The following is a 24,818-nucleotide window of genomic DNA, read 5'->3' on the forward strand; positions in this document are numbered from 1 at the left end:
TAATTTCCCCCATTCCCATCTCTACCCAAATCAACCTCCCCTGTTTCTTTTATCCCTCTTCCATTCTTATCTCCCATCCAAACCCATCTTTTTCTCCCCTCCACCTTCTTCTCCACCAACCGAGCACCATCCTTTTCTCATTCTCCTTCTTCTTTTTCTCCGGTGGGTTTGCCGGAACCCGGCAAAGCCCTCGGCAACCCAAAGCCATTTTCGGCCGAACCCATTTCCCATTGCAACCGTTTCTGCCGCTCACCAACCACCAATAAATCCGGTCATCCTCTCATCTCCAACCCTCACCACCTCTGACCACCTCCGACCACCTCCGATCACCTCCGTCCATCTCCACCATTTCCACCTCCCAAACCCACTTCGATTTTACCCTCATCCCATCTTCTACCCTTCTTCAGATTCATCCCTTCCAAATCTCGATCTGAGCAATTGGGACTTAAATCCCGAAGATTTCCTTCGCCGGTGGGCTCCTTGGCACTAAATTCACTCTTCAAGCATCTTTTCTCTTGGTCATCTCTATCATTCAGGTAACATTTCTAAGCCTTCTTGTATTGCTAAAATGCTTGTGATGGCTGGCTTTGCCCTGTCAAAAGTAGGGTATCAGTTCATAAATGTGGACGTAATATGGTGTAAATTGTGTTGGAGATAGATTGGGAAGTTATGTGTGCTCAATGGATGTAGGAAATCAGATGATCGCTCTACTCCATATCGAGGGTATGAGTACCATCTGATTTCACAGGAGACCCCATGTTGAGGGTTTGATTGTGTGCTTTATTTGATCTCGTTTCTTTACCCCGTGTCGAGGGTGCGGGAGTAGAAATTATTTGATCCCATTGTTTTTTCTTTTTCTTCCTTAGAACATTCTTGGGTTTATTCAAGCTTGATATTGTTACAGTTAGGTTGGTCATTTCCTTGCAAAATTTCTAGATCTGATTGATAAATCTTCTTATAATTACATCTGTGATTGCATGATAGCTGATTTGTTGAGTGATATGCCTGTGATTTTGGTCCTCTGATGGAGTTGATTTTCAAATCATACTTTAGCAATTGTTATGTCTGAGAATGCTATGCTCAGGAGTGAATCAATTGTGCTTGGTCTATGCAAGTTTATGCTTAGTTTCCAAACAATTTAGCCCTCAGGGTTTTGAGCTTAGATATGTTATCTTGATGTAGTCGTTGAGTGTCTTAACGTTCTCAGAGTCTGGTGCATGTATGCTTGAAGATATGTTCGCCAAAGTTTTAAGATCATCTTCTCCGTTCGCGTTCTGTTCCTTTTATTCGGGATCACCCCTGTCATCCATGATTTACTTCCTTTCTTCGGGTCTACTCTTTGCGCGTTCCTCGAGATCCTTTTGAGTTGCGGGATTCTCTCGATTTTGGGAACACTTTGTCGGGTCGGGCGATGACGGAATATTTCTTGAGCCAACCCCTTGCCCTTCTTATCATTTTTTCCCATCTTAGGGTGTTCGTAGGGCTTGAGGGGTTTCATTTCTTTTGGGTTTATTCTTTGCACGTTCCTTGGGATCCTTTTCGAGTTTCGGGATTCCATCGATTTTGGGAACACTTCTCTTGGGTCTGGCGACGATGGAACATTTTCTTAAGCCAACCTCTTCCCTTCCTGCCTTAGAGTTCTCACAGGTTAAGGGATTTCCTTCTCTCAGAGTGTTTAACTAGTTAGGACCCTTCCTTAGTGGCTGATTGTTCAGTAGTTCTTCCTATAGGGTTCTTGTCTGCCCCTTTTGTTTAGAATTTTACCCTTTTGTTTAGGAAGCTTCTCATCTATCGTTTATTTAGGGTTTTTCCTCGCGGGTTAGATATCGTCTCCTTTGGAGATTGATTAGGGCTCGTTAGTTTTGTTTTCGTCTCTTTGAGATTGTTCTTTTCTTTGGGGATTTTAGTTCCCTCGTTTGTTTTCTTTCCCCCTAGGCTTCAGGGATCCCGTTTCCCTCTAAATTACTCTACCGCGATATGGTGGGTAAGGAGGCTCTTCTATCGGATCCCCTTTAGCTGAAGGGTGTTAACACACTTTTTAATCGTCAAAAATATAAAAGCACTTCAAAAAACATTTGAAAAACCTTAAAAATAAAATATAAAGTGTTTCTTTTAGAAGCGTAGTTTGAGAGTTCGTTTCGAACTACGTTGGCTTGATCCTCTTCCACGAGGTACGTAGTGCAGCTTGGGATTCTTATCCCAGGTCCAGCCAAACCTTTGTAAATAAATCTTTTAACCCTTTTAAAAAAATATATAAATCTTCCAAAATATTATTTTTCGAAAAGATCTTCCTCTAGAGTTAGGACTTTGTGATAGAGAGTTTTAGAGTTAAGAGTTTGTCTTGTGTTGTGTGGTTTGTTTGTGTTTGTGTTAGAGTTAGGGGTTTGTTAACCTCCGTCCGGTCAGTTGGCGATTCACATTGCCGACTGATGACTAGGTCTAAGATGCGTTAGTGATCCCATTGTTTTTCTTAGGAAATACAGCCTAGTTACACATAGGTTGTAGGAACCACCTGCATTAGCTTAGGGCTAACCTGCATTTAGCTAGGGCATATAGGGTGTCCTAAAATCTATAATTCACTGGAATTTAAATAATCGTTCAAGAAGCTTTAATAATTAGTCCGGTCTTTTAGATCGAGTCTAAGATAGATGTCTAGGTGTCTTAGGCATCATAGTTTAGAATAGGCGCGAAGAAATACGTTGCCTTGATTCTCGTGTAGGCGGGGATACGTAGGCTTCTTTGGATGAATACCAGACCATCCGAGGACTCGGGCTAAATCATTTAGAGTCTTAGGATTTGTCGTGTTGTTATATCGTATATTTTGTTGTGTTTTCTTACTTTCTTGTACTGATCCTATACCTTTAGCTGTAGCTTGCATGTGTATGTCCACCAGAACTTAGACACCAGTTAGGCATGTCACTCACTATCTAGTTGTCATTAGGGGACACATCTTTTATCTTACTATTGTGTGCTTATTATTTCATCCCCTGGTCATGCATGATTAGGTAGACGTTTTTCGGGGGATATTTATTCCCATTTCACATGATTTTACCCGAAATTCTTTGGAGTTAATGAAAATGGCATAAGAGACCAAGTGTTCGCACTCGGGCGAATTGGGGGCGCTCTTCAGACCTTCTCCATTCGTCATCAGGCACGGACCTTTTGTATCTCTGGTTATCCATTGCAAACAGAGCATTTGTTTTGGTTCCATGGCGTGTCCATGGATGGCGACTCTGAGTTATTTCTAGATATATCTTGGTTTCGAGCCCTGGCTCCGGATCAGGATGTATCTCTTTCTTTTTATAGCGCCACTCATGCTATGCTGTGAGGGTGGCATCCGTTTCAAGAGTTCCCTGGCAGAGCTCTCCTTCACGTTGTGGAGATCCAGAGGGTGTTAGGGACCCGTTCCCTCACAGTCCTCTCAGGATCGGGGTCCACAGATATGTCTTCATTATGGATACTCGCTTTGTGAGTCGTGTTTTCAATGAGATTTCAAATATTATTGGCAGCCCTTGTACCCCTACTTGTTCCCTATGCGCGTTTTCTATTGTGTGGATTTTTAATGTTCTCATTATCATGTTTTAGTAATAGAATGAATTTACCCTTCCCTATTCTTGTTATTGGTCAAAAGAATTATGAACAGACAAGCATTTTTTTTACGCACACGAATTGTTTGATTAAATGCCCCTAAGTATCAGAGGTGCTTGTCATAGTGAGTCTTCTCATGGTTCTTTAAATATACCTATCATGATTTAAGGTTTTTTCTTTTGAGTCAATGAAACCATAGTTCATGGTTGCTGTTACACGAACAGAACCTATGTTGGTGTTTAATTTGTGAAGTAATGGCTTGCTAGATGGTTAGTTATATGAAAACCAAAGGGATAGTTCTTTTTTTATTATATATAGAGGAGGTAGTCCAGTTAATTTACGAATGAATTTGTTTGAGTAATGTTCAAGTAATTCAGGATATCTGATACATGCATGTCTTTTATGATGAATGGTTGCATGTGCATGGTCATTGAATATTTCGAATTCCTTCCCCATAACTGTGTTAATTGCGTCAAGTAGCTGTGATCAATTTCATTTGCTCTTGGTCCTTTGACTTGTCAGATCATAATCAAGTTTGAAAGGGAAGTGTGAAGTAGGTGACTGTTGGATTTATAACTCATTATATATAAGTCATCCCTGGAATTAAACTCTCAATTCAGCCCCCGTTTTGGCACAATTCAGTCCTTGAATCTGCCCCCTGTTTTAGCACAAATTCTGTCACATTTCAGCCCCAATTTGAGGCGCAAATCTGTCCACAATTTGGCCCCAGTTTTGGCGCAAATCTATCCACAGTTCAGCCCTAGTTTGAGGCGCAAATCTATCCACATTTCAGCCCCAATTTGAGGCACAAATCTGTCCCATAGTTTAGTCTTGGTTTTATGCATATTCCTAAGCATATTTCAGTCCCATTTTTTATGCACATTTCAGCCCCTGTCTTAAGCACCATTCAGCCCATGCATGTTTGTGTTGTCATTAGCTATACCTACTTGTAAAAAATAAAAAAAATGTGATTCAACATAGACAAGATTTACCTACAACTACTCTATATAGAGCCCTTATTTTGTAGTTTCATGTAACTTCATGCAAGGTACATTGGAATTACAGTTCAGCCCTATGCGTGTCTTTTGTGTGTATAAGTGAGTGTGTGTGTGTGTGTGTGTGTGTGTGTATGCGAGGATACATTTGTATATGTTTGTGAATGTATATATGTGTGTATATGTGCATAGGTGGCTGTGCAGGTGTGCATGTATGTATATGTGTGTAGAGTTGTGTTTGCATGTGTGTTGTGTAAATACTCGGAGCTTTAAAAAAAAAAAAACATCTCAATCTTGTAGATCTCGTCGAGCCGGTCAGTTCGACATATGGCGGCTCAAATTTGGCCAAAAGACGAAAGAGTTATGCCCGTTTAAAGTTTTCAGTCCAAAGCGCTATTTTTGTTTAGTTTTTTAGAAATTATCGTGTCGAATAACTTTTGGGCTGCTTCTGGCCGAATTGTTCAAAACTGTCTTATTGAGCAAATTTTTCCATAAATGCTTTTTAATGTCAAAAACTATTTGCAAGCTTCAGTTTTTCTGAAAAAATGTCATTTCTGCAACAACAGCTTGTTAGCCATTTTTAGGCCATTTCAGTTCTGTTTCGTCAAAATCAGTACAAAGGAAAAATGTTCTTCACAAGATTTTCTAATACTCTGTGCTTGAGCGAATATTTTTAGAGACGATGTTTTGAGTGTCAAAACTGGGCCCAAACTTTCAATTAAAACACTAATATGTCTTTTAATGGCGATGGATCGGAAGAGGCCATTTTCCGGCCACTTCTGGCCAGATCCAAACAAAGTGGTCAACTGAGAAAATGTCATTCATGCTGAGATCTACAATTTTTATTAGTGGAGTTTTTGATGGTTTTGATGTTTGAGGAGTCTAAAAGTCAGTGCAAAGTTGTAATTTTCACATTATATGACATAATTGTGCCATTTCTTGAAAATCATGGACAATATGAGTTCTATTCAATTTTAATGATTGTTTGGGATGTTTTGAGCTTGGTAGCAAGTTTTAAATCATATATTGAATCATTCCCATGATTTGTTTGGCATTTTTGACCATTTTTGGTGAAAATTACATGTTGGGTGGAAATTTCACCTTTTTTTTTTAGATTGTTTTGAGCCTATATTGATTCTAATGCTTGTATTAGGATATGATGAGCATGCTAGCAAGTCACAAATCATATATTGATCAATTTTCATGATTTACTTTATATTTTAGAGTGTTATTTGCGAAAATTGCATGTTGTGTAGAGTGCTTTCAATATTTTTTTATGTTAAATGAGTGGAACCTGTGCTATATGTTAACCTAGGCATCTAAACCTCTAGGATCGCTTCCAAATCATGTCTAGACCTTCCAAGTTCCATGAGTCCCCTTTTAGGAGACAAGCTTTGTCTCATTTAGATAGTTTACCCTCTTAGAAAGCTTGCCAAGCTTCATGTTAGAATACTTCCCTTCTTAGTTAAAGACTAACTCAGTCTTTTAGATACCCTTAGATGTTAAATCCCCTCTATCATTGCAAGGGCGATGATAGGGATACTTTGAGCCCTCCTTTGTATATAGGAGACTTGCCTAGTCTCATCAGAACCCTTGTTTACGTCATTTGTGTCTCAGAGACAATCCTTGTATCATATAGAGAGTTTTTCCTTTAGGAGGCTTACCTAGCCTCATGTTAGAGTGGCCTCCTCTTTTAGAGCGAGTCTTTGACTTGGTAGTATTATTAGAGAGTCTCTGACTCATTTGTACTCCCTCCCTAGTCTTATTGGTTAAGAGTTTTTCCATTAGAGACTAACTCAGTCATATAGAGCCTTCCATGTTTGGGATCTTAGATTGTTTTCTCTGTTCTTGGGACACTTCTTTACTTGTTGTGGTTTGTCTCTTTGAGACATTTGTTGCTTGTTCAGGGTTTCTCCTTTTACTTTAGGGTTTTGCCCTAGTTTATGGTTATGCTTGCGTGTACCCTTGAAGGATGAAAACATTTAAGGATCCAAAAGCATTGGAATATTTTAAAAATCCAAAAAACATCAGAAATTTGAAATTCAAAAACATTTGAAAACTTTAAAAAATATCAAAAACACTCGAAAAACATTAAAACCGTTAAATCATTTGAAGTGTTAGGTTTTAGTTAGGAGAGTTCGTTTCGAACTACGTTGGCTTGATCCTCTTTCACGAGGTACGTAGTGCAGCTTGGGATTCTTATCCCAGGTCCAGCCAAACCTTTGTAAATAAATCATTTTAACCCTTTTAAAAATACCAAAATATCTTCCAAAATATTGTTTTTTGAAAAAATTCTTCCTCTAGAGTTAGGACTTTGTCTTAGATAGAGAGTTTTAGAGTTAGGGTCTTGTCTTTGATTTGTTGTCTGTTTGTTGTGTGCTTGTTTTAGAGTTAGGGGTTTGTCCTAGAGTTATAGGAGCGCCTCCGTCCGGTTAGTTGGCGATTCACATCGCTGACTGATGACTAGGTCTAGAATGCGCTAGTGATTCCATTGTTTTTCTTAGGAAATACAGCCTAGTTACACATAGGTTGTAGGAACCACCTGCATTAGCTTAGGGCTAATCTGCATTTAGTTAGGGCATATAGGGTGTCCTAAAATCTACAATTCACTGGAATTTAAATAATCGTTCAAGAAGCTTTAATAACTAGTCCGGTCTTTTAGATCGAGTCTAAGATAGAGGTCTAGGTGTCTTAGGCATTATAGTTTAGAATAGGTGCGAAGAACTACGTTGCCTTGATTCTCATGGAGGCGGGGATACGTAGGCTTCTTTGGATGAATACCAGACCATCCGAGGACTCGGGCTAATCGTTTAGAGTCTTAGGATTTGTTGTGTGGTTATTGTATGCTTTGTTGTGTTTTCCTACTTTCTTGTACTGATACTATACCTTTAGCTGTAGCTTGCATGTGTATGTCCACCAGAATTTAGACACCCATTAGGCATGTCACTCATAACCTAGCTTTGCTTAGGTGACAAATTTTTTCATTTCATTTTGTGTATGCTTATTTCTTTATCCTCAGGAAATGCATGCTTAGGTAGACGATTCCTGAGAATTGTTCCTATTTCATATGATTTTCGCCCGAAACTTTTTGAAGTTAATAATAAATGGCATAAGAGACCAAGTGCTTGCACTCGGACGAATTGGGGGTGCTCTCAGACCTTCTCAATTTGTAATCAGGCACGAACCCATATATATTTCTGGTTATCCATGGTATACAGAGCATATTTGTTTAAGGATCCATGGCCGTATACCATGGATGGCGACTCTGAGTTTGTTTAGGTACGTTTCGAATCCGGACTTGTTCCCGAATCGAGAGGTATCTCTTTTATATCGCCACTCGTGCTATGCTATGAGGGTGGCATCCGTTTCGAGAGTTCCTTGGTAGAGCTCCCATTCACACGTGGATGATCCTAGAGGCCGCTGGGGGCTCGTCCCTCACCTCTCTCTCAGATCGGGGTCCACAACGTCAAGACCACGGACACCATCTTGTTCTATACACGGATTGCTTTTTGAGATTTTTCACCAGTAAATTCATAGCTCGAGCATTCAATCTGTGGTGGGCAGAAACTTCTTTCACTCCTACTTCCCCCTCTAAAATTCCATCCAAACCATTAAAAACCCGATAGAATTCCCTTTAGGGATAATTACATTTACACCCCCTCTAGTTTCTGACACATCCACTTCAACCCCTATAGTTTAAAAAGTAACAAAGACATCCCCTCTAGTTTCGTTTTGTTTAAGGTTTGCCCCCTCAGCTGAAGGTTCGTCCATAGATCGAAGGGTTAGGATGATCTGATGGAGCTGATATTTTGGGCACACCCTATCTATGTCAGGACCCATCAAATGAACGCTTTGGATCATCCAAATAATGTGGGCCCATACCCGAATCCAAACACTACCAAACGCTTTGGATTCGGCTATGGGCCCACATTATTTGGATGATCCAAAGCGTTCATTTGATGAGTCCTGTCATAGATAGGGTGTGCCCAAAAAATCAGCTCCATCGGATCATCCTAACCCTTCTATCTATGGACGAACCTTCAGCTGAGGGGGCAAACCTTAAACAAAACGAAACTAGAGGGGATGTCTTTGTCACTTTTTAAACTATAGGGGTTGAAGTGGATGTGTCAGAAACTAGAGGGGGTGTAAATGTAATTATCCCTTCCCTTTATGTACATTGTTACCAAATTTTTTTTTTATATTTGCTGCCAGATAGACCCATTTTGAGGGAAATTAACTAAAGCCCTCTTAAATCTCAAAATTCAATCAAAGACTAACGAAAGCAAAGAAAATGACCCAAGTTTAAATAGTTCTTAAGGCCTGATTATACTGCCAGCTGCCTCTGAAATGAGACCTTAATATTAACCTGAAATCACAACTTAAGAGCTAGAATCTAATGTCATATTTCCTTGACTTCTGCTATTAAACCATGCTAATTTCGATGAACCAAACGATTTAGACTATCACCAAGGGTTATAATCAAACAAAATGCAAACATATAATATCCAAACCAGCATGAACTGATCATTAAACATGAATTAAAAGAAAGAGAACGAATTACCTGAAATGTTAGAGATAGACATTGGCTTGAGTTGGATGACTCTTTACCCTCTTTGCAATTTTCCTTTCTCAGATCCTTCTCTCTTTCACTCTATGCTCTCCGCAGTCCGGCAGGTCTCGCTAGAGAAGATGATCTCAACCTCGTTCAAATCTTCCTATATTATCAATCTTCCACTCTTTTCTCTTAAATCTCTTCTTAAACCTATAACTCTCTCTCAATTTCTATTTCTTTCTCTGATTTCTCTTTCCCTTCCAGCAGGAATTTTCTGTTGAAATCGGTCAACAGGAAGAGGAATTGAGGCCGGAAGTGGAGACTAAAGGTAAGAGGAGATCAAAATAGAAGTTAGGGTTAGGAGTTTAGTTCCATGGCTAGGTGTTTGGATCTGAAGCTTGAGACCAAAATCTAGGGTTTCATACATCAAAATAGAGGTCTGAGATGATAGATCGAAGCTAGGGCTTGAGGAAATCTTTGGATCTAGAGTTAGGGTCCAGATAGAAGAAGAAGATGATGGATTTGAAGCTAAAGATGGTGATGAGAAATGAGTTAGGGTTTAGATAGAGGGAGAAAAATGGTGAAGATCATGAAATGAAGGACCAAAATCCGGTAAAAAATGGTATCAATCGGGAAAATGGTGGCTGGATCTTCTTCTTCTTCAACTCTGCTCTCGATCTCTCTCTTTCTCTCCCAACTCTCGCCTCTCTCTCTCTCTCTCTCTCTCTCTCTCTCTCTCTCTCCCTCTCTTCTCAGATCTGAGATTTCAGATCTCAGATCTTGGAATCTAGCAATGATCGGCCGGAGCTTGGAGGTGGGAGAGATGGCGGTGGCTTTAACGGAGAAAAGGCCGAGGGTTATCGGAGATATGGCCGGAGAAAGATGACCGATCGGAGAAGAAAATCTCTTTTTCACTCTCTTTCCGTGTGTTTGGGCGAAAAAATGAGAAGACCCCCCCTGCGTTTTTCCTTTTCTTGCTGTGATTTTATACCCAAAAATGGGTTACTGATATTGGCACTCCCAAATTAATGGGCGCACAAATTTGATGGGCACGCGAATTTGGCCGAAGCTCAAACGAGCTAATTCACCCCCCTTCCATACAAAATGATACCTATATTTCCTTTTCAATGAACAGTTTTCACCCAGTACAGATAAATCACCCCCCTTGATCTCATCCTACATTAAGCTCGCTTACTAGGCGAACTACAACGGATTTAGATGAAACCTTACGAGGACCTACTTGGGACCCTAAACTATACTATGGATGATTTTAGGGCTTTGAGACCATGGTTTACTAGGTTTGCGACCTAAACTAAGTAAAGGGGGTCGGTCAAAATGGGGTGTCTACATTGGGCAATCTCCATCACCCTTGAAGAAGTGAAATAAGGAAAAAAAAGAAGGACAATCAGCTAAAATTGGGTTGAGCTGGCAAAAATGAGGTTGAGCTGTCAAAAAATGGGTTGAATCGGTGAAAGTTGGGAGCTGTAAAAAAGTTAGGTCGAATTCGTGAAAAATTGGCTTGGATCGAAAAGCCAGGTTGAACATGTAAAAAACAGGTTGAATTGGTAAAAAATCGATTTTGATTGATTTAACTCAATATTTTGACTACTCGTCCCAATTATTTACTTAAAACCCAATTTTGATCTATTTAACTCAATATTTTGACGATTGATCCCTATTTTTTTACTGATTCAACCTGATTTTTCAATTGATGTAGATTAGTTACCAATTATTACAAACAGAATGGCCTCAAAATTCGAGTTGATGCGAAAGTGGAAGTGGCGTCGTACAGGAAAAAAGACCAAAATACCCTATTCTTCTTCTTAACTTACTTTTTCTACTTTTTCATCTCCACCGCCGATGAACATTGCAGCAACTTGGAGAGAGAGAGAGAGAGAGAGAGAGAGAGAGAGAAGGAGAAGAAGAAGAAGAATAGGAATAGGGAGATGAAGAGGAAGAGGAAGAGGAAGAAAAGACGAGGAAGAAGGAAAAAGAAGAACATGACGACAGAATAAAAAAAAGAGGAGGAAAAAGAAAGGAAAGTTGGGGTCGACGAGAAAAGGTTTCGCCAACTTTTCCCAACGCGCCCCAACTTTTCCTACCTGCCCCGAACTTTTCCATGACCCCTGCTTTTCCTAGTGGACCCCAACTTTTCCTTTTTTTTCATTTTTTTTTCGGCGCCTTCTAGCCATGATTCTTCTTCTTCTTTTTCTTTTTCTTTCATTTTTTTCTGGTTTCTATTTTTCTTTTCCCTTCTTCCTCTCTTTTCTTCTTCTTCTTCCCCTTCTTTCGAGTTGCAGAGACGGTCATCGACAATTAGGGTTGCAACTTGGGTCTGGTTTTCAAGAACCTTCTCCTACCCGAGAAATTATCTCTGGTCGGGGTCAGGTTGAGTTTTTATTGTTTAGCATAGGCTAGTGACTAATTTCAATGATGGTAGAAAACAATATATCGTCACACCAAAAGTCTCTAAATTTTTGTCATCAAGTACACAAATTTAAGAAGAAAACTATTTTTTCACATCACAAACATGATTGCCTCAATGAAAACAATTATATAAATATATTGGAAAATAATTTACCATGTTATTCAAAAGAAACATTTAAGAAAGTCATAGTTTGGGTCAAATTTTGGGTCTTTTTCTTTAAACCCAACCCGACCCAAGGTTGGGTGGGGTTGGGTTTGTCAACGTCAAACCCAACCCAATGTATTTTCCGGTCGTTCCGATGCAGGTCGTGTACCAGGTTGCAACCTTATCGACACTGGTGGAGATGAAAAAAAATTAAAGAGGCAGAGAGCATTTTGGTCTTTTTATCGTATGGCTCAGGACGGTCGTAAAATCAAACCAAAAAGCCATTCCAAAATGTCGTTTTTGTGCCATTTCAGAAACATAATGTAATCTCTTCATCAATTATCCTATTATAAATTGAAGATCTCTTTAGATAAAAATTGAACTACATTGTTTTAAATTACTATTTTTCACGTGTAATCATGGAAAAGAAAGAAAATATGAAAAAGTTTTTATTTCCAAACTTTGCATTAAGGCTGTGTTTGGATTCAAAGGAACTTTCATGAAAAGTTTGGAAAGGAAAATTATTTAAAAAATTTCCAACCTTTTTAACACAAAAGAAATAACTTGAGCCAATCCTATTTGATTTTTACTTAGATGGACCCTCCATTTATGATGATATATATACCTATAAGTTAATCATATTAGTTATTAACCATAATCATACTATCACAGGCCCTGTTTGGATGGCAAGAAAAATATTTATGACAAAAAGATTTTCTTAAGCATTTTTTTCTTTTTACAATTTAAATAGAAAATGATATAAGGGATTTGCTGGGGAGTGGGGACCATGGCAAAAGGCATTTGGCAGATGAGCTGTTGCTTGTGAAAGTAGCCACACAGTCTCAGATTTTGTCTTATTCATTCAATTCAATTCAATTAGGTGGCTGCCCTCACAGGCAACAACCCATCTGAGAAATTCCTTCAGCTATGTTGCCTAACAAATCCCTAATTTAGAAGGATACGTTGTATAACTTGTATGGCATGTATCTATAAATAAGTAAAAATTAGTTAGGGTCGGTTCAAGTCGTGTGTGTAAAGAAAGTAGGAAATTTTAGAAGCAGTACTCCTTCCAGAACTTAAAAGAAGATCTCTCTCTCTCTCTCTCTCTCTCTGAGATTTGCGACTTTCCAATATCTGATTTCAGGAGTAGTTCATACTTCATACCGTTCTTTTTAATTCAAGAATGGTGATACCACGTAGAAACAGCATGGAAAGGAAGAAGCCTCACTTCTTCAAAGTTCTGTTGGGAGACTTCTCCCACCGTCTGGTATTTTTTTTTTCTCGATTTCCCAATGACAATCTTAGGTTTTACTTTCTTTGGATGCCATCTTTCCTTACTAATTGCAACGTATTTGATTTATAATGGATGAATTTTTACTATGAAATCGATGTTGCATCTGTTTGTTCAAGCGTTTGTACTGTCCTCTGTTGCTTCTTCTTGGTTATAACCATTTTTAACTTCTTTACTTTTGTTTTTTTTCATCTAACCACCCACTTAAAAATGCAAAATAACCCATTATTATGACCCTGTTGGGAAAGTTGCCTTATTTCCTACCGTGGATGGGAAGGCCAAAATAGAAAGTCCTTTTATTAGGGTTTTGGGAAAATCTTGATGTAAGAGGCATCTCTCATAGGACCAAGGGTGTATGAGGCTCACAGTTTGAGGTGTGTCCGCAGCCTCGTGAGCGTGAGAGAGAGAGAGAGAGAGAGAGAGAGAGAATAGTAAGGCTGAGAGGAGTATTCTCTTGTGTGTCGGCTACAAGAGAGCTTGGGGTGTGTCGGCTACCCCAAGGGCTAGAGAGAAGACAGAAAAAGAGAAAAGGGAGAAAAAGAGGGTTTCTTCACGGGGTCTTCTCTTGGGTTTTCTTCTTGTGGTTTTCTTCTCGGGGTATTCTCTTGGGGTACGGTCTTGGTTTGGGAAGCAAGGAAAGGGTTGCCAGTTTTGGGTTAAACCTATTGTAATCCTTGTATATTGTTTTTCTCATAGTGGAAGATCGTGTTTCTCGCCCGTGGAGTAGGCTTTGCCGAACCACGTAAAATTTTGGTGTTCATCCTGTGGCTTGTTTGTTTTTATCTTTCCCGTTTAATTTGTGCACGATCGGATTGATTTGCCCGGAGGATTTTCTCAACAAGTGGTATCAGAGCTATGGTTGTAGCGATTGTCTAGGTCGGGTAGAGTGATCGTGGGTGTTGTGGTTGGATCGCGGTTAGAGCGATATTTGGGAGTGGAAAGATTGTCCAAGAAAGATTCTCATTCGAGGTGGAGCGCTACACCGTGAAGTGCGGAGTAATCTGAGATGGCGGTAAAATCAAGTTCTACTCAGTTCAACATCGACAGATTTGACGGAAAGGGAAGTTTCACCCTATGGCAAATGAGGGTGAAGGACATCCTAGTTCAACAGGGCTTGGCTAAGGCGTTGAAGGGAAATGATGGCAAGCCGGAGAAAATGACAAATGCCGAGTGGGAAGACATAGAGTCGAAGGCGGTCTGCACGATTCGACTATGTCTGGCAAATAGCGTTATGTTTAACGTTATGGAAGAGGAAGATGCGCCTAAATTATGGGAGAAGATGGAAAAGCTTTACATGTCAAAAAGCTTGGCCAACCGGCTGAATATGAAGCGGCAATTATACGGGCTGAAGATGCAGAAAGGCGGGGATCTTCTAGAACACATCACGGTGTTCAACGGGCTTGTGGATCAGCTCCACAAGGTTGATGAAAAGTTAAAGGAAGAAGATAAGGCCCTTTTGCTTCTTACTTCGCTTCCTGATTCATATGACAACCTGGTGACAACTTTGTTGTATGCTAAGGATACAATAAAGTTAGAGGAATTTACGGCGTCGCTTTTATCGAATGAGATGCGGAAGAAAACCGATCTTGGTGTAAGTGAAGATCATGGGTTGATTGTTCATGGTGGGAATCAAAGAGGAAGTTCGTCTGACAGGGGATCAGGAAAAGGCAGGTCAAGATCCAGGGTCGGCAGAAAGGGTGTGCAATGTTACCGTTGCAGCGCGCAATCACCCGGAAACCACGCGCATCGGGTAAGCAAGGGGGGATTCGAACGCTCGTCACCGGGGAGCAAACCCATGACTTTACGCCAAAGAGCCACACCCTTCCAGGTTAAATTTGCAGGGAATATGGCCACATTTAACGGGATTGTCGAAAGCGAGCTGACCAGGCTGACAATGGTGCTATGAATACTGTGGTGGCGGTAGCGGATGAGCAGAGCAAAGAGTTTGGAGACGTTCCCACAGTCTCCACAGGTAATCACACTTCTCCTCATGATGAGTGGATTCTAGATTTATGGTGCTCTATTCATGTATGCTCCAGGAGGGAATATTTTGATATGTTGCAGGAGACAAGGGCAGGTGTAGTGTCCTTAGGTGACGGGTCTACTTGTGACGTCATAGGAGTTGGGACGGTGAAGATCAAAATGATTGATGGAGTGGTTCGTACTTTGGGTGGTGTGGCGTATGTCCCAAAAATGCGAAGGAATCTAGTGTCTCTTGGCCGGTTGGACTGCAGGGGTTGCAGGTTTTCAGCTGCAGGTGGAGCCATGAAAATCACATGCGGCTGTATGGTTAAGATGAAAGGAGAGAAGTGTGGCGGATTATATCGTCTGGTCGGGGACACGGTCACTAGTGTTCCTAAGATCTTGATGGCTAGTTGGAAATGGAGTAGTAGCACGTGCACGTGTAGGGTCTCTTTCGCAGTTGGTGCAGAGACAAGTTTCCAGGTTGCAGACGATGGTGAGAAGGTGACAGTACCTGCGCTGGCGAGGATGGATCGATATCCCACTCCAAGGTTGACTGGGTGAGTCAACGGGTTGGCAGCTACACATGTGCATTGGTCGTGTTGATCGAATCGGGAGGAGTCAGAACCAAGGTGATTCGAGGGTGTGTAGCTGGTACTTCAGAAGGCCAATGGTGGTTTGCAACGATAGCGGACCAGTGGTGACATCAACGGAAATCTTCAAGTGGCTGGGAAATAAGCCAAGGTGGAGATTGTTGGGAAAGTTGCCTTATTTCCTACGGTGGATGGAAAGGCCAAAATAGAAAGTCGTTTTATTAGGGTTTTGGGAAAATCTTGATGTAAGAGGCATCTCTCATACGACCAAGGGTGTGGGAGGCTCATGGTTTGAGGTGTGTCGGCTGCCTCGTGAGCATGAGTGAGAGAGAGAGAGAGAGAGAGTAAGAGAACAGTAAGGCTGAGAGGACTATTCTCTTGTGTGTCGGCTACAAGAGAACTTGGGGTGTTTCGGGTACCCCAAGGGCTAGAGAGAAGACAGAGGAGAAAGAAGACAGAAAAAGAGAAATGGGAGAAAAAGTGGGTTTCTTCACTGGGTCTTCTCTTGGGTTTTCTTCATGTGGTTTTCTTCCCGGGGTATTCTCTCGGGGTACGGTCTTGGTTTGGGAAGCAAGGAAAGGGTTGTGGGTTTTGGGTTAAATCCATTGTAATCCTTGCATATTGTTTTTCTCATAGTGGAAGATCGTGTTTCTCGCCCGTGGAGTAGGCTTTGCCGAACCACGTAAAATCTCGGTGTTCATCTTGTGGCTTGTTTTTTTTATTTTATCTTTCCCGTTTAATTTGTGCACGATCGGATTGATTTGCCCAACGAATTTTCTCAACAGACCCCCATGTGGTGTTACATTCCTGAGTGGGGGCCCACCTAGGTATGTTATTATGTGGGACTCAACGTGGTGTGGGACAGGTTCAAAGGGCCTAGCCTAAGACTTCCATCAGCGTTGGAGCTTTTGACGTATTGGTTGGGGGCCCACCTAGGTATGTTATTAGGTGGGACTCAACGTGGTGTGGGACAGGTTCAAAGGGCCTAGCCTAAGACTTCCATCAGCGCTGGAGCTTTTGACGTATTGGTTGGGTGCCTAACAGTTGGTATCTGAGCAGCCACCGCATCCTTTGTTGAGTCATGGAAGGGGTGACTTATGGAGAGGAGTACGTGGAAAGGTAGGACTACCTGGTAAAAAGCCGAAGTGATAGTCGTCAAAGTGAAGTTGCCACAAAGTGGGCCGCCGGGAAGAGACGCCATGTGGAAAGGGCTACCTGGAAAAAAGGGCTAGAGTGAAAGCCGTATAGAGTGGGCCGCTGAGGACGACGAATGCAGAAGCGTGGTGGAATGTTACAGTCCTGGGTGGGCACCGCCTAGGTATTGGACTATGTGAGACCTGGCCTGGTATGAGACAGGTTTAAAGGACCTTGCGTAACGTGTTACATTAGCTCTGGAGCTTTTGGCGTATTGGTTATGTACCTAACATTTGGTATTAGAGCAGCCACCACGTTCTGTCTTCGAGTCACGGAAGGGATGCCCTATGGAGAGGACTACCTTGAAAGGGTTACTTGGTAAAAAGCCAGAGTGAATGCCGTCTGAGTGAAGTTGTCATAGAGCGGGCCAGAAGGCACAACTTGTGGAAATAGATACTTGGAGAAAAGGCCAGAGTGGACAGTGGATGCAAAAGCATTGGGGAGTGTTATGGTCCTGAGTGGGGGTCCGCCCAGGGATGGGACTAGGTGGGACCCAACCTGGTATGGGATAGGTTTAAAGGGCCTAGCCTAACACATTCCATCGGCTCTAGAGCTTTTTGTGTATTGGATTGGTGCATGGTATCTGACAGATGGTGTGCTGAAAGTGTAACTGTTTTTAAATTTGGGGATGCCCCGCGATTCCTTATTTAAATCATTTCGGACACAACTGGTACATTCCAAAATAACTCTTATTCTGACATCTTTACCCTTGGCCATGAACCACCTATGGATTTTGGATTCCCTCCACTCTTCTACTCTTCTATTTTCGATATGAATCGAAGAATACGAAAAGAAGGAAAAATAAATAGAAGTTGCTAACTGATAACTTGAAATCCAATTATGAAAGATTTCGCTACAATCAATAGGGCCAGAAGGGACAACTTGTGGAAATAGATACTTGGAGAAAAGGCCAGAGTGGATGGCGGATGCAAAAGCATTGGGGAGTGTTACGGTCCTGAGTGGGGGTCCGCCCAGGGATGGGACTAGGTGGGACCCAACCTGGTATGGGATAGGTTTAAAGGGCCTAGCCTAACACATTCCATCGGCTCTAGAGCTTTTTGTGTATTGGTTTGGTGTATGGTATCTGACAGATGGTGTGCTGAAAGTGTAACTGTTTTTAAATGTGGGGATTTTTTTTCTTTTTTTTGTCCCTCTCGATTTCCAGATGACTATTTTAGGTTTTGCTTTCTTTGGATGCGATCCTTCATTGCTAATTACAACTTATCTGATTTACAATGAATCAATTTATACTATGAAATCGATGTTGTATCTGTTTTCTTCTAGGGTCTGTTGACTCTGTTCTATTCATTGTTGTTTCTTTCTTGGTTAGAACCGTTGTTACCCTTTATTTGTATTATTTTTCATTTATCCAGAAAGTTAAAAATGCAAAAATAACCCATTATTCTGACACCTACATGCTGTGCTGAAATCTTAGCTGTTTTTTTAATTTGTAGCGGATTCCACCAGCTTTCATGAAGCATATTTCAGAGGAAGCATCATCTAAAGGAACAGCCATTCTAGAGGGTCCTAGTAGTAAGGTTTGGCATGTTGAATTAAGCAAACAAACCAATGGTACATATCTGCAGGATGGCTGGCAGGAATTTGCCAAAGCCCACTCCTTAAGGGTTTCTGAATTTCTAGTTTTTAGATACGACGGAAATATGCGTTTCAGTGTAAAATTTTTTGATAAAACTGCATGTGAGAGGGAAGACATTTTTACCAGTTTCCATGGGCCAAAAACACAAGGTTGGCCGCCAAAGAAGTCTCTGGATTTTGGTCCCATTGTCTCTCAGCAGAAAGCTTGCGAAATTGACTCGAAAAACTATTTGAGCGACAACTTATGCACCGCGAAACTTTCATTTCGAGGTAAGGAGAAGAAATTACTTCTGATTCTAATATGTTTATGAAGATTTTAACCCTGGAAAGAAGTACTATTCCATTCACCTTGAATTTCTTATCCATATGAAGAATTTCTGTCAACATGAGATATCAACTGTAGCGCACAAATCCTGGTTTTCCTTTTAGCAAGCTTTTCCAATTTTCTTTACTTAGGCTACATGTATTATGTATCATCTATGTTCTCTTGATGTTCTTTCTTTCCTTACCCAAATACGTATTCATGTGTTCATATACAATAATACATAATTGCCTCACAAAAAGCCCTGCAAATAGATTGCAGATGCATGTGAAATCCTGGACATGAGATTATTGTTAATTAGATTTTGCAGTTCAGAAATAGAAAAATGTGACTATTATTACATGTGATTTGCTAGGCAATTTCGTGGAAAGCCATTTCTGCGCTCATTTTTACTGGAGAGAACAGCCACATAGGCTTACTTTTTAGCAGATATTGTCATTCATTTAATTCATCTGTGTTGGCTGCTCTCTCCTGCAAAAATGAGCTGCAAAATGGCTTTCCTCGAAACTGACTAGCGAATCTCTTATTTCATATTGTACTTCATGCTATGGAATAATTATCTATTAATGCCATGTTTGGCGGCCATGAAAAATTTTCCCCTGGAATATTAGTTTAAGTGGTAGGAGAGGGGCAAGGAGGGTGGAAGATGGAGAGAATTGGGAGGGCACAAGGAGAAGGTGAGAAATGGCTGAAAAACAGAGGAAAGAAAAAGTCTACTCAAAATGGGTTTTTCCCTTTTTTCAGCAACTTTGCACCATCACTCTTGTCCTCTCAATTCTCTTGAGAGGGAGTAAGAAGAGGGCGAAAAGTGGCCGAAAATCAGGGAAAAGAAAAACTCTACTAGTAAACTAACATTCCATGGTTGCAAAACAGGGCCTTAAGGTAGAGAATAAAGAATGTATGCAGATATGCATGGCTATTCATTTTAAGTTGACAGTTAGTGCTTATGTTTAAGAATTGTAGACATTTAATGCTTCTGTTAGCTGCTTCCATTTCCAATTTCTAAATCTACCATAATAAGGTTTAGGTAACCAGTGTTTGTATGATGTAGGCGAACATAAGCCATCTCCTAAACCAGAGCAGGTTGTAAGGATTGAAACTGAGGATCATGACCTGCCTGTCAGTGTTGGTGGAAGAGTTCATTATTTGCGAAGAAGGCAGCATATGATGTCAGAAGAAAAAATAAAGGCTCAGGACAGAGTTCATTATTTGCGAAGAAGGCAGCATATGATGTCAGAAGAAAAAGGAAAAGCTCAGGACAGAGTTCATTATTTGGGAAGAAGGCAGCATATGATGTCAGAAGAAAAAGGAAAAGCTCAGGACCGAGCCAACTCCTTTACCTCTGATTTTCCATTTTTTATGACAATTATCACTGTTCTTCAATTGCGAAGGGGATTCTTTGTGGTGAGTCTATTTTACCAATTTATATGCCATTCAGTTCTTTAATTTTGTCCTTTAATCTCCCTCAAAATGATATTGGACAAAAGTGTTGTGATAACATATATATTATATTATCTTTCATCATGTACATATATTTCACCACATAATACCTTATCCAAATGCGTTGAGGCTAAATTATGTGGATTCCCTTAACTGGGAGCTATGCATCTTTGGAGCAAAAAAATTTGCCCCCTTGCTCCTCCTATATCATCCTTGGAGCTTCTGCCATCACTAGGTCTGTCATTTCTTCCTTGTCTTCCATTTAGAAATCTTCTCTATCTTATAAGAGTATTATTGTGCTTGTAAGGCGTCTTCCATTTAGAAATCCTCATCTTTTCTAAGGTCAATAGTAACTGACTAACTGTTAACAATTGGGAGAGAGAGAGAGAGAGAGAGAGAGAGAGAGTATGGTGGCTGGGAGAAAATGAGAGTCTAAACTGACCTCTCAGTTCTATGAGAGTCTTCCATTTTCGGCCATTTTTTGCCCTCTTCAACTCATATATATGCTTATATATATATATATATATATATATATATAGACACACACACACACACACACACACTAGTAAAAAACCCGTGCGATGCACGGACCGACAAAGAACCGTACGGACCACATCATAGGTTGATCCAAACCGTCCATGTGATGGAACACAACATCAATAGGTTGTGCCCGTAAAATCATTTCCATAGGCTGATCCTAGCCCTCCAATCTATAGAGGTTTCCATAATTAAAAAAGCATAAAGGAGGGGGGTAGGATTGAAATTATGTGGCTTTAATGGGTGCTTTTGTTAAAAAGCATAAAGGAGGGGGTAGGATTGAAAATATGTGGGTTGAATGGGTGCCTTTGTTAAAAAAATTCAAAAAAAGTGATGTGTAATTCTCATAGAATTTTGGGAGAAATTCAAATAATTCTCTCCTTTTCTCTTATGCTATATATATATATATATATATATATATATATAGAGAGAGAGAGAGAGAGAGAGAGAGAGAGAGAGAGAGGTTTCTGAGCTCTAGCTCAGCCTGAGCTAGAGCTCTATAAATACACCATTTCCATGTTGTTTCAGTCATCCAACCCATTCATTTTATAGGATCTCACATAGATAAGGTATTCCTAACAAACCATCTCCATACCATAATCCTAACCATTCAATCTATAGAACCCCATTTTCTAGCCATCCGTTCTAAACCTCCACAAATCATAACCCTAACCCTAACCATAACCCTAATCATAACCTATAAAATGAATGGGTTGGATGAGTCAAATAACTATGGGGGTGGTGGTTTCTGAGCTCTAGCTCAGAAACCTTTTCCTAATATATATATATATATATATATATATATATATATATATATATATATATATATATACACATATGAGAAAACTGTTGGTGAGCTTAAGCGCACCAAACCTATGGTGCGCTTAAGCTCCCCAATCACATGGGGGCCCACTTTGTTAGGTGATCCAAAGCATTCATTTTAAAGGCCTTATGATAGATAGGGGGTGTACCAAAAATCAGCTCCATAGGATCATCCTAACCCCTTCATTTGTGGAGGACAAAAATGGGCAGATTTGTGTCTGTCCATTTTTGTCCTCCACAAATGGAGGGGTTAGGATGATCCTATGGAGCTGATTTTTGGTACACCCCCTATCCATGTAAGGGACTTTAAAATGAATGCTTTGGATCACCTAACAAAGTGGCCCCCCATGTGATTGGGGCGCTTAAGCTCACCAAAAGTTTGGTGAGCTTAAGCGCACCAACAGTTTCCTCTCTCTCGTTCCTGCGCTCGAGCGCAGATAGCTTATCTACGCTCGAGTGCCGGAAACAAGGGTGGGGCCACTTTCTTGGGGTGATCCTAAGCACTCATTTGAAAGGCCCCATTATGCGTGGGATGTGTACCAAAAATCAGCTTCATTGGATCATCATAGGGTGTCCATTTGTGGGGGTGAAAATGGATAGATATTGTTTGTCCACTAATTTGCCCATTTTTTCACCCCACAAATGGACACCCTAAGATGATCCAATGGAGCTGATTTTTGGTGGACACCCTATCCGTGAAAGGGCCTTCCAAATGAATGCTTTGGATTCCCCCTAACAATGTGGGCCCACCCCCGTTTTTGCACTTGAGCACAGAAACCCTTTACTCTCTCTCTCTCTCTCTCTCTCTCTCTCTCTCTCTCTCTCTATATATATATATATATATATATATATATATATTGGGCGTACGGTTCCTAAGCTCAAGCGTAGATAAGCTTATTTGCGCTCGAGTGCAAAAAACAGGGTTAGCCACATTTTTGGGGTGATCCAAAGCATTCATTTGGAAGGCCCTTCCATAGATAGTGTGTTCACAAAAAATTAGATCCATAGGATCAACCTAACCCATCTAAAAGTGGAGGGGAAAAAATGGGCAGATTTGTGGACAAACAGTGTCTACCCTTTTTTCCCTCCACTTTTGGATGGGTTAGGATGTTCCTATGGATCTTCTTTTTGGTACACACCCTATCTATGGAAGGGCCTTCCAAATGAATGCTTTGGATCACCCCAAAAATGTGGGCCCCTATGATTTTTTTTTTTGCAGTCGAGCGCAGATAAGCTATTTGTGCTCGAGCGCAGGAACACTTTTATGATATATATTATAGCTCGATATCATATCTCGAGCTATAACCATCCAAATTTACTTGATTATGTTTTCTAAAGAATAAGCTCTTTTTGGGGTAACTCTTCCAAGTACTTAACTATTTGAAGAACTGCTCCCCAATCGCAAGTACGTGAAGAACTCATAAACTGACTAACCACTCCTACTGTAAAGGAGATATCAAGACGAGTCACAATCAAGTACATTAACTTGCCAACCAATCTTCTATACCTGCCTAGATCTTCCAGCAACTCCCCTTGATCTAGATGAAGCTTCACTTTAGGATCCACGTGATGGGGATCGTAGGCCCCCCGCTTCAGACATATTCTAGGCGGGGTCACAGCTGTCAGGCCCAATAGGGGTATTTTAGAATTTTTAGGGATTTTATTTCAGGGAGGCGGGCCAGCCTTAGGGGCGGCGACGGCTTGGCCCTAGGAATGGCGTTGGCTTGCCCTAGGGGCAGTCAGTGGTTTCCTCCCCCCTCCCCCCCCCCCCCTCCCCCCTCCCCCCTGTTTATTTTGTTTGCTTTGCTTCGTGTAACGAAGAAGGGAAGAAGATGATGAAGGAGAATCTTTTGCCTGATGCTTTGATACCATGTTAACAATGGTGAGAGAGAGAGAGAGAGAGAGAGAGAGAGAGAGAGAGAGAGAGAGAGTGGCTGGGTTGTACAAGGAGAAAGACTGAAATACCCTTCAACGGGCACATAATTACTTAACTCTTCTAACAGTAACAAAAGACATATTTTAGTAGGGAGCAAGGGAATGCTGCAAATATTGCTTTATGTTTTGACATTGGTTGTTGTATCCCTTTGACAGACTAGAAAAAGAATAGTACTGGTTGCTCCTATTAACTACTCTTTAGTTACATTTTTAGAACATGTTATGAGATTATTTCATTATTGATGATTAGAACATTCTACCCCCTAAACAAGTTTGGGGCTCTCCAAGGCTTTGAGCAGGTGAGACCCTTGCTTGGTTTGGACCATCCACAATACACATACAATCTACAAGTTAATAGAACCCCAGCAGTCCCATGACTTTAGTCTCAAAATCAAAGAATCAAGCAACAAATTATGGACATGCTCAAATAATCCTTGCCAGCTAATATGCTAGAATGAAGTCATGGGCATTTTTTAAAGTTTTATGATTTTTTTTTCTCTAAATGTTTTAATCCACCAAGCTTCGCATTGCTTGGGCATTTTCCACAATAACTTAATCCAAATTTAGGGTGCTACATGGCATTTAGGATAAAAAAGGATGGATGTAATGGGGTTGTGCTCCCCGATGGATCTTTTTTTTTAGTAGGTAAGCTGGGGTTTGGCGGGGACCCCTACCGCGTTATTAAATGAAAAGAAAGAGGTTACATTTAAGTATGAAAACCATCCTAATCCTTGAGACTCATTAGGAAGGGAAAACAAAAGATTCAATGATCTAAATACTAATGACTTGAGAGCAAACATGGCGAAGAAACAGATTTCAATCACATCGGATTGACTTTGGAATGGAAACGCCAGTCTGGGCAGATGGCTTGAGTGAATTTGATGCCTCTAATGTCCTAGGAGGTCTATCATCTTCTGACTGATCTTCCAAGTCAGTAAATCCCCGATGGATCTTATTAATGGATTGTTGGGTGTTGTGAGAGAGAATAGAGAGAAAGAGAAAAGTGAGTTAGGGTATCTCCCCCTCACTCATTTATTTATATTCTAAAGAGAGTACAATGACTAAAATGCCCATAGCCCATAGGCTTATTCTAACACTCCCCCTCAAGCTGGAATGTATAAATTATACATTCCTAGCTTGTTACAAATGTCACTCAGCTTTGATTTATTCAATGGTTTTGTGAACATATCAGCCAACTGTTCTGAAGAACGAGTGAATACAGCGTGAATCTCCCCCTTCTGGATTCTCTGACGAATGAAATGACAGTCGACTTCGATATGCTTTGTTCTCTCATGGAAAACTGGATTTGTCGCAATATAGATAGCTGCCCTGTTGTCACAATATAACTGTGAAGGCGAAGGAAACACAATGCCAATCTCAGCTAGGAGTGATCTCAACCAAATAATCTCAGTAGTAGTA

The 24,818-nt window shown here is 40.7% G+C and overlaps 1 protein-coding gene across 3 annotated transcripts in view; it reads left to right on the top strand.

The window, feature by feature from the left end:
- The window catches only part of LOC143852899 (B3 domain-containing protein Os01g0723500-like), a 112,948-nt gene that overhangs the window by 80,616 nt on the left and 7,514 nt on the right, over nucleotides 1-24,818 (top strand). For 2 of the 3 annotated variants that reach the window (XR_013236888.1, XM_077362546.1), the window contains exons 1-3: nucleotides 12,742-12,974; nucleotides 18,202-18,613; nucleotides 19,717-20,069. Coding sequence is in view for 2 of the 3 variants with exons in the window: in XM_077362546.1 (XP_077218661.1) it covers nucleotides 12,891-12,974; nucleotides 18,202-18,613; nucleotides 19,717-20,069 (849 nt within the window). In the remaining variant the exon portion in view is untranslated. Of the gene's footprint in view, nucleotides 1-12,741; nucleotides 12,975-18,201; nucleotides 18,614-19,716; nucleotides 20,070-24,818 lie in introns of those variants that run through there. The other variant, XM_077362547.1, reaches the window with a different exon arrangement.

Source organism: Tasmannia lanceolata, unplaced genomic scaffold (assembly GCF_043159265.1).
Source record: "Tasmannia lanceolata isolate RefF3 unplaced genomic scaffold, GAP_Taslan_0.1 ptg000019l, whole genome shotgun sequence".
Lineage (NCBI taxonomy): Eukaryota > Viridiplantae > Streptophyta > Magnoliopsida > Canellales > Winteraceae > Tasmannia > Tasmannia lanceolata.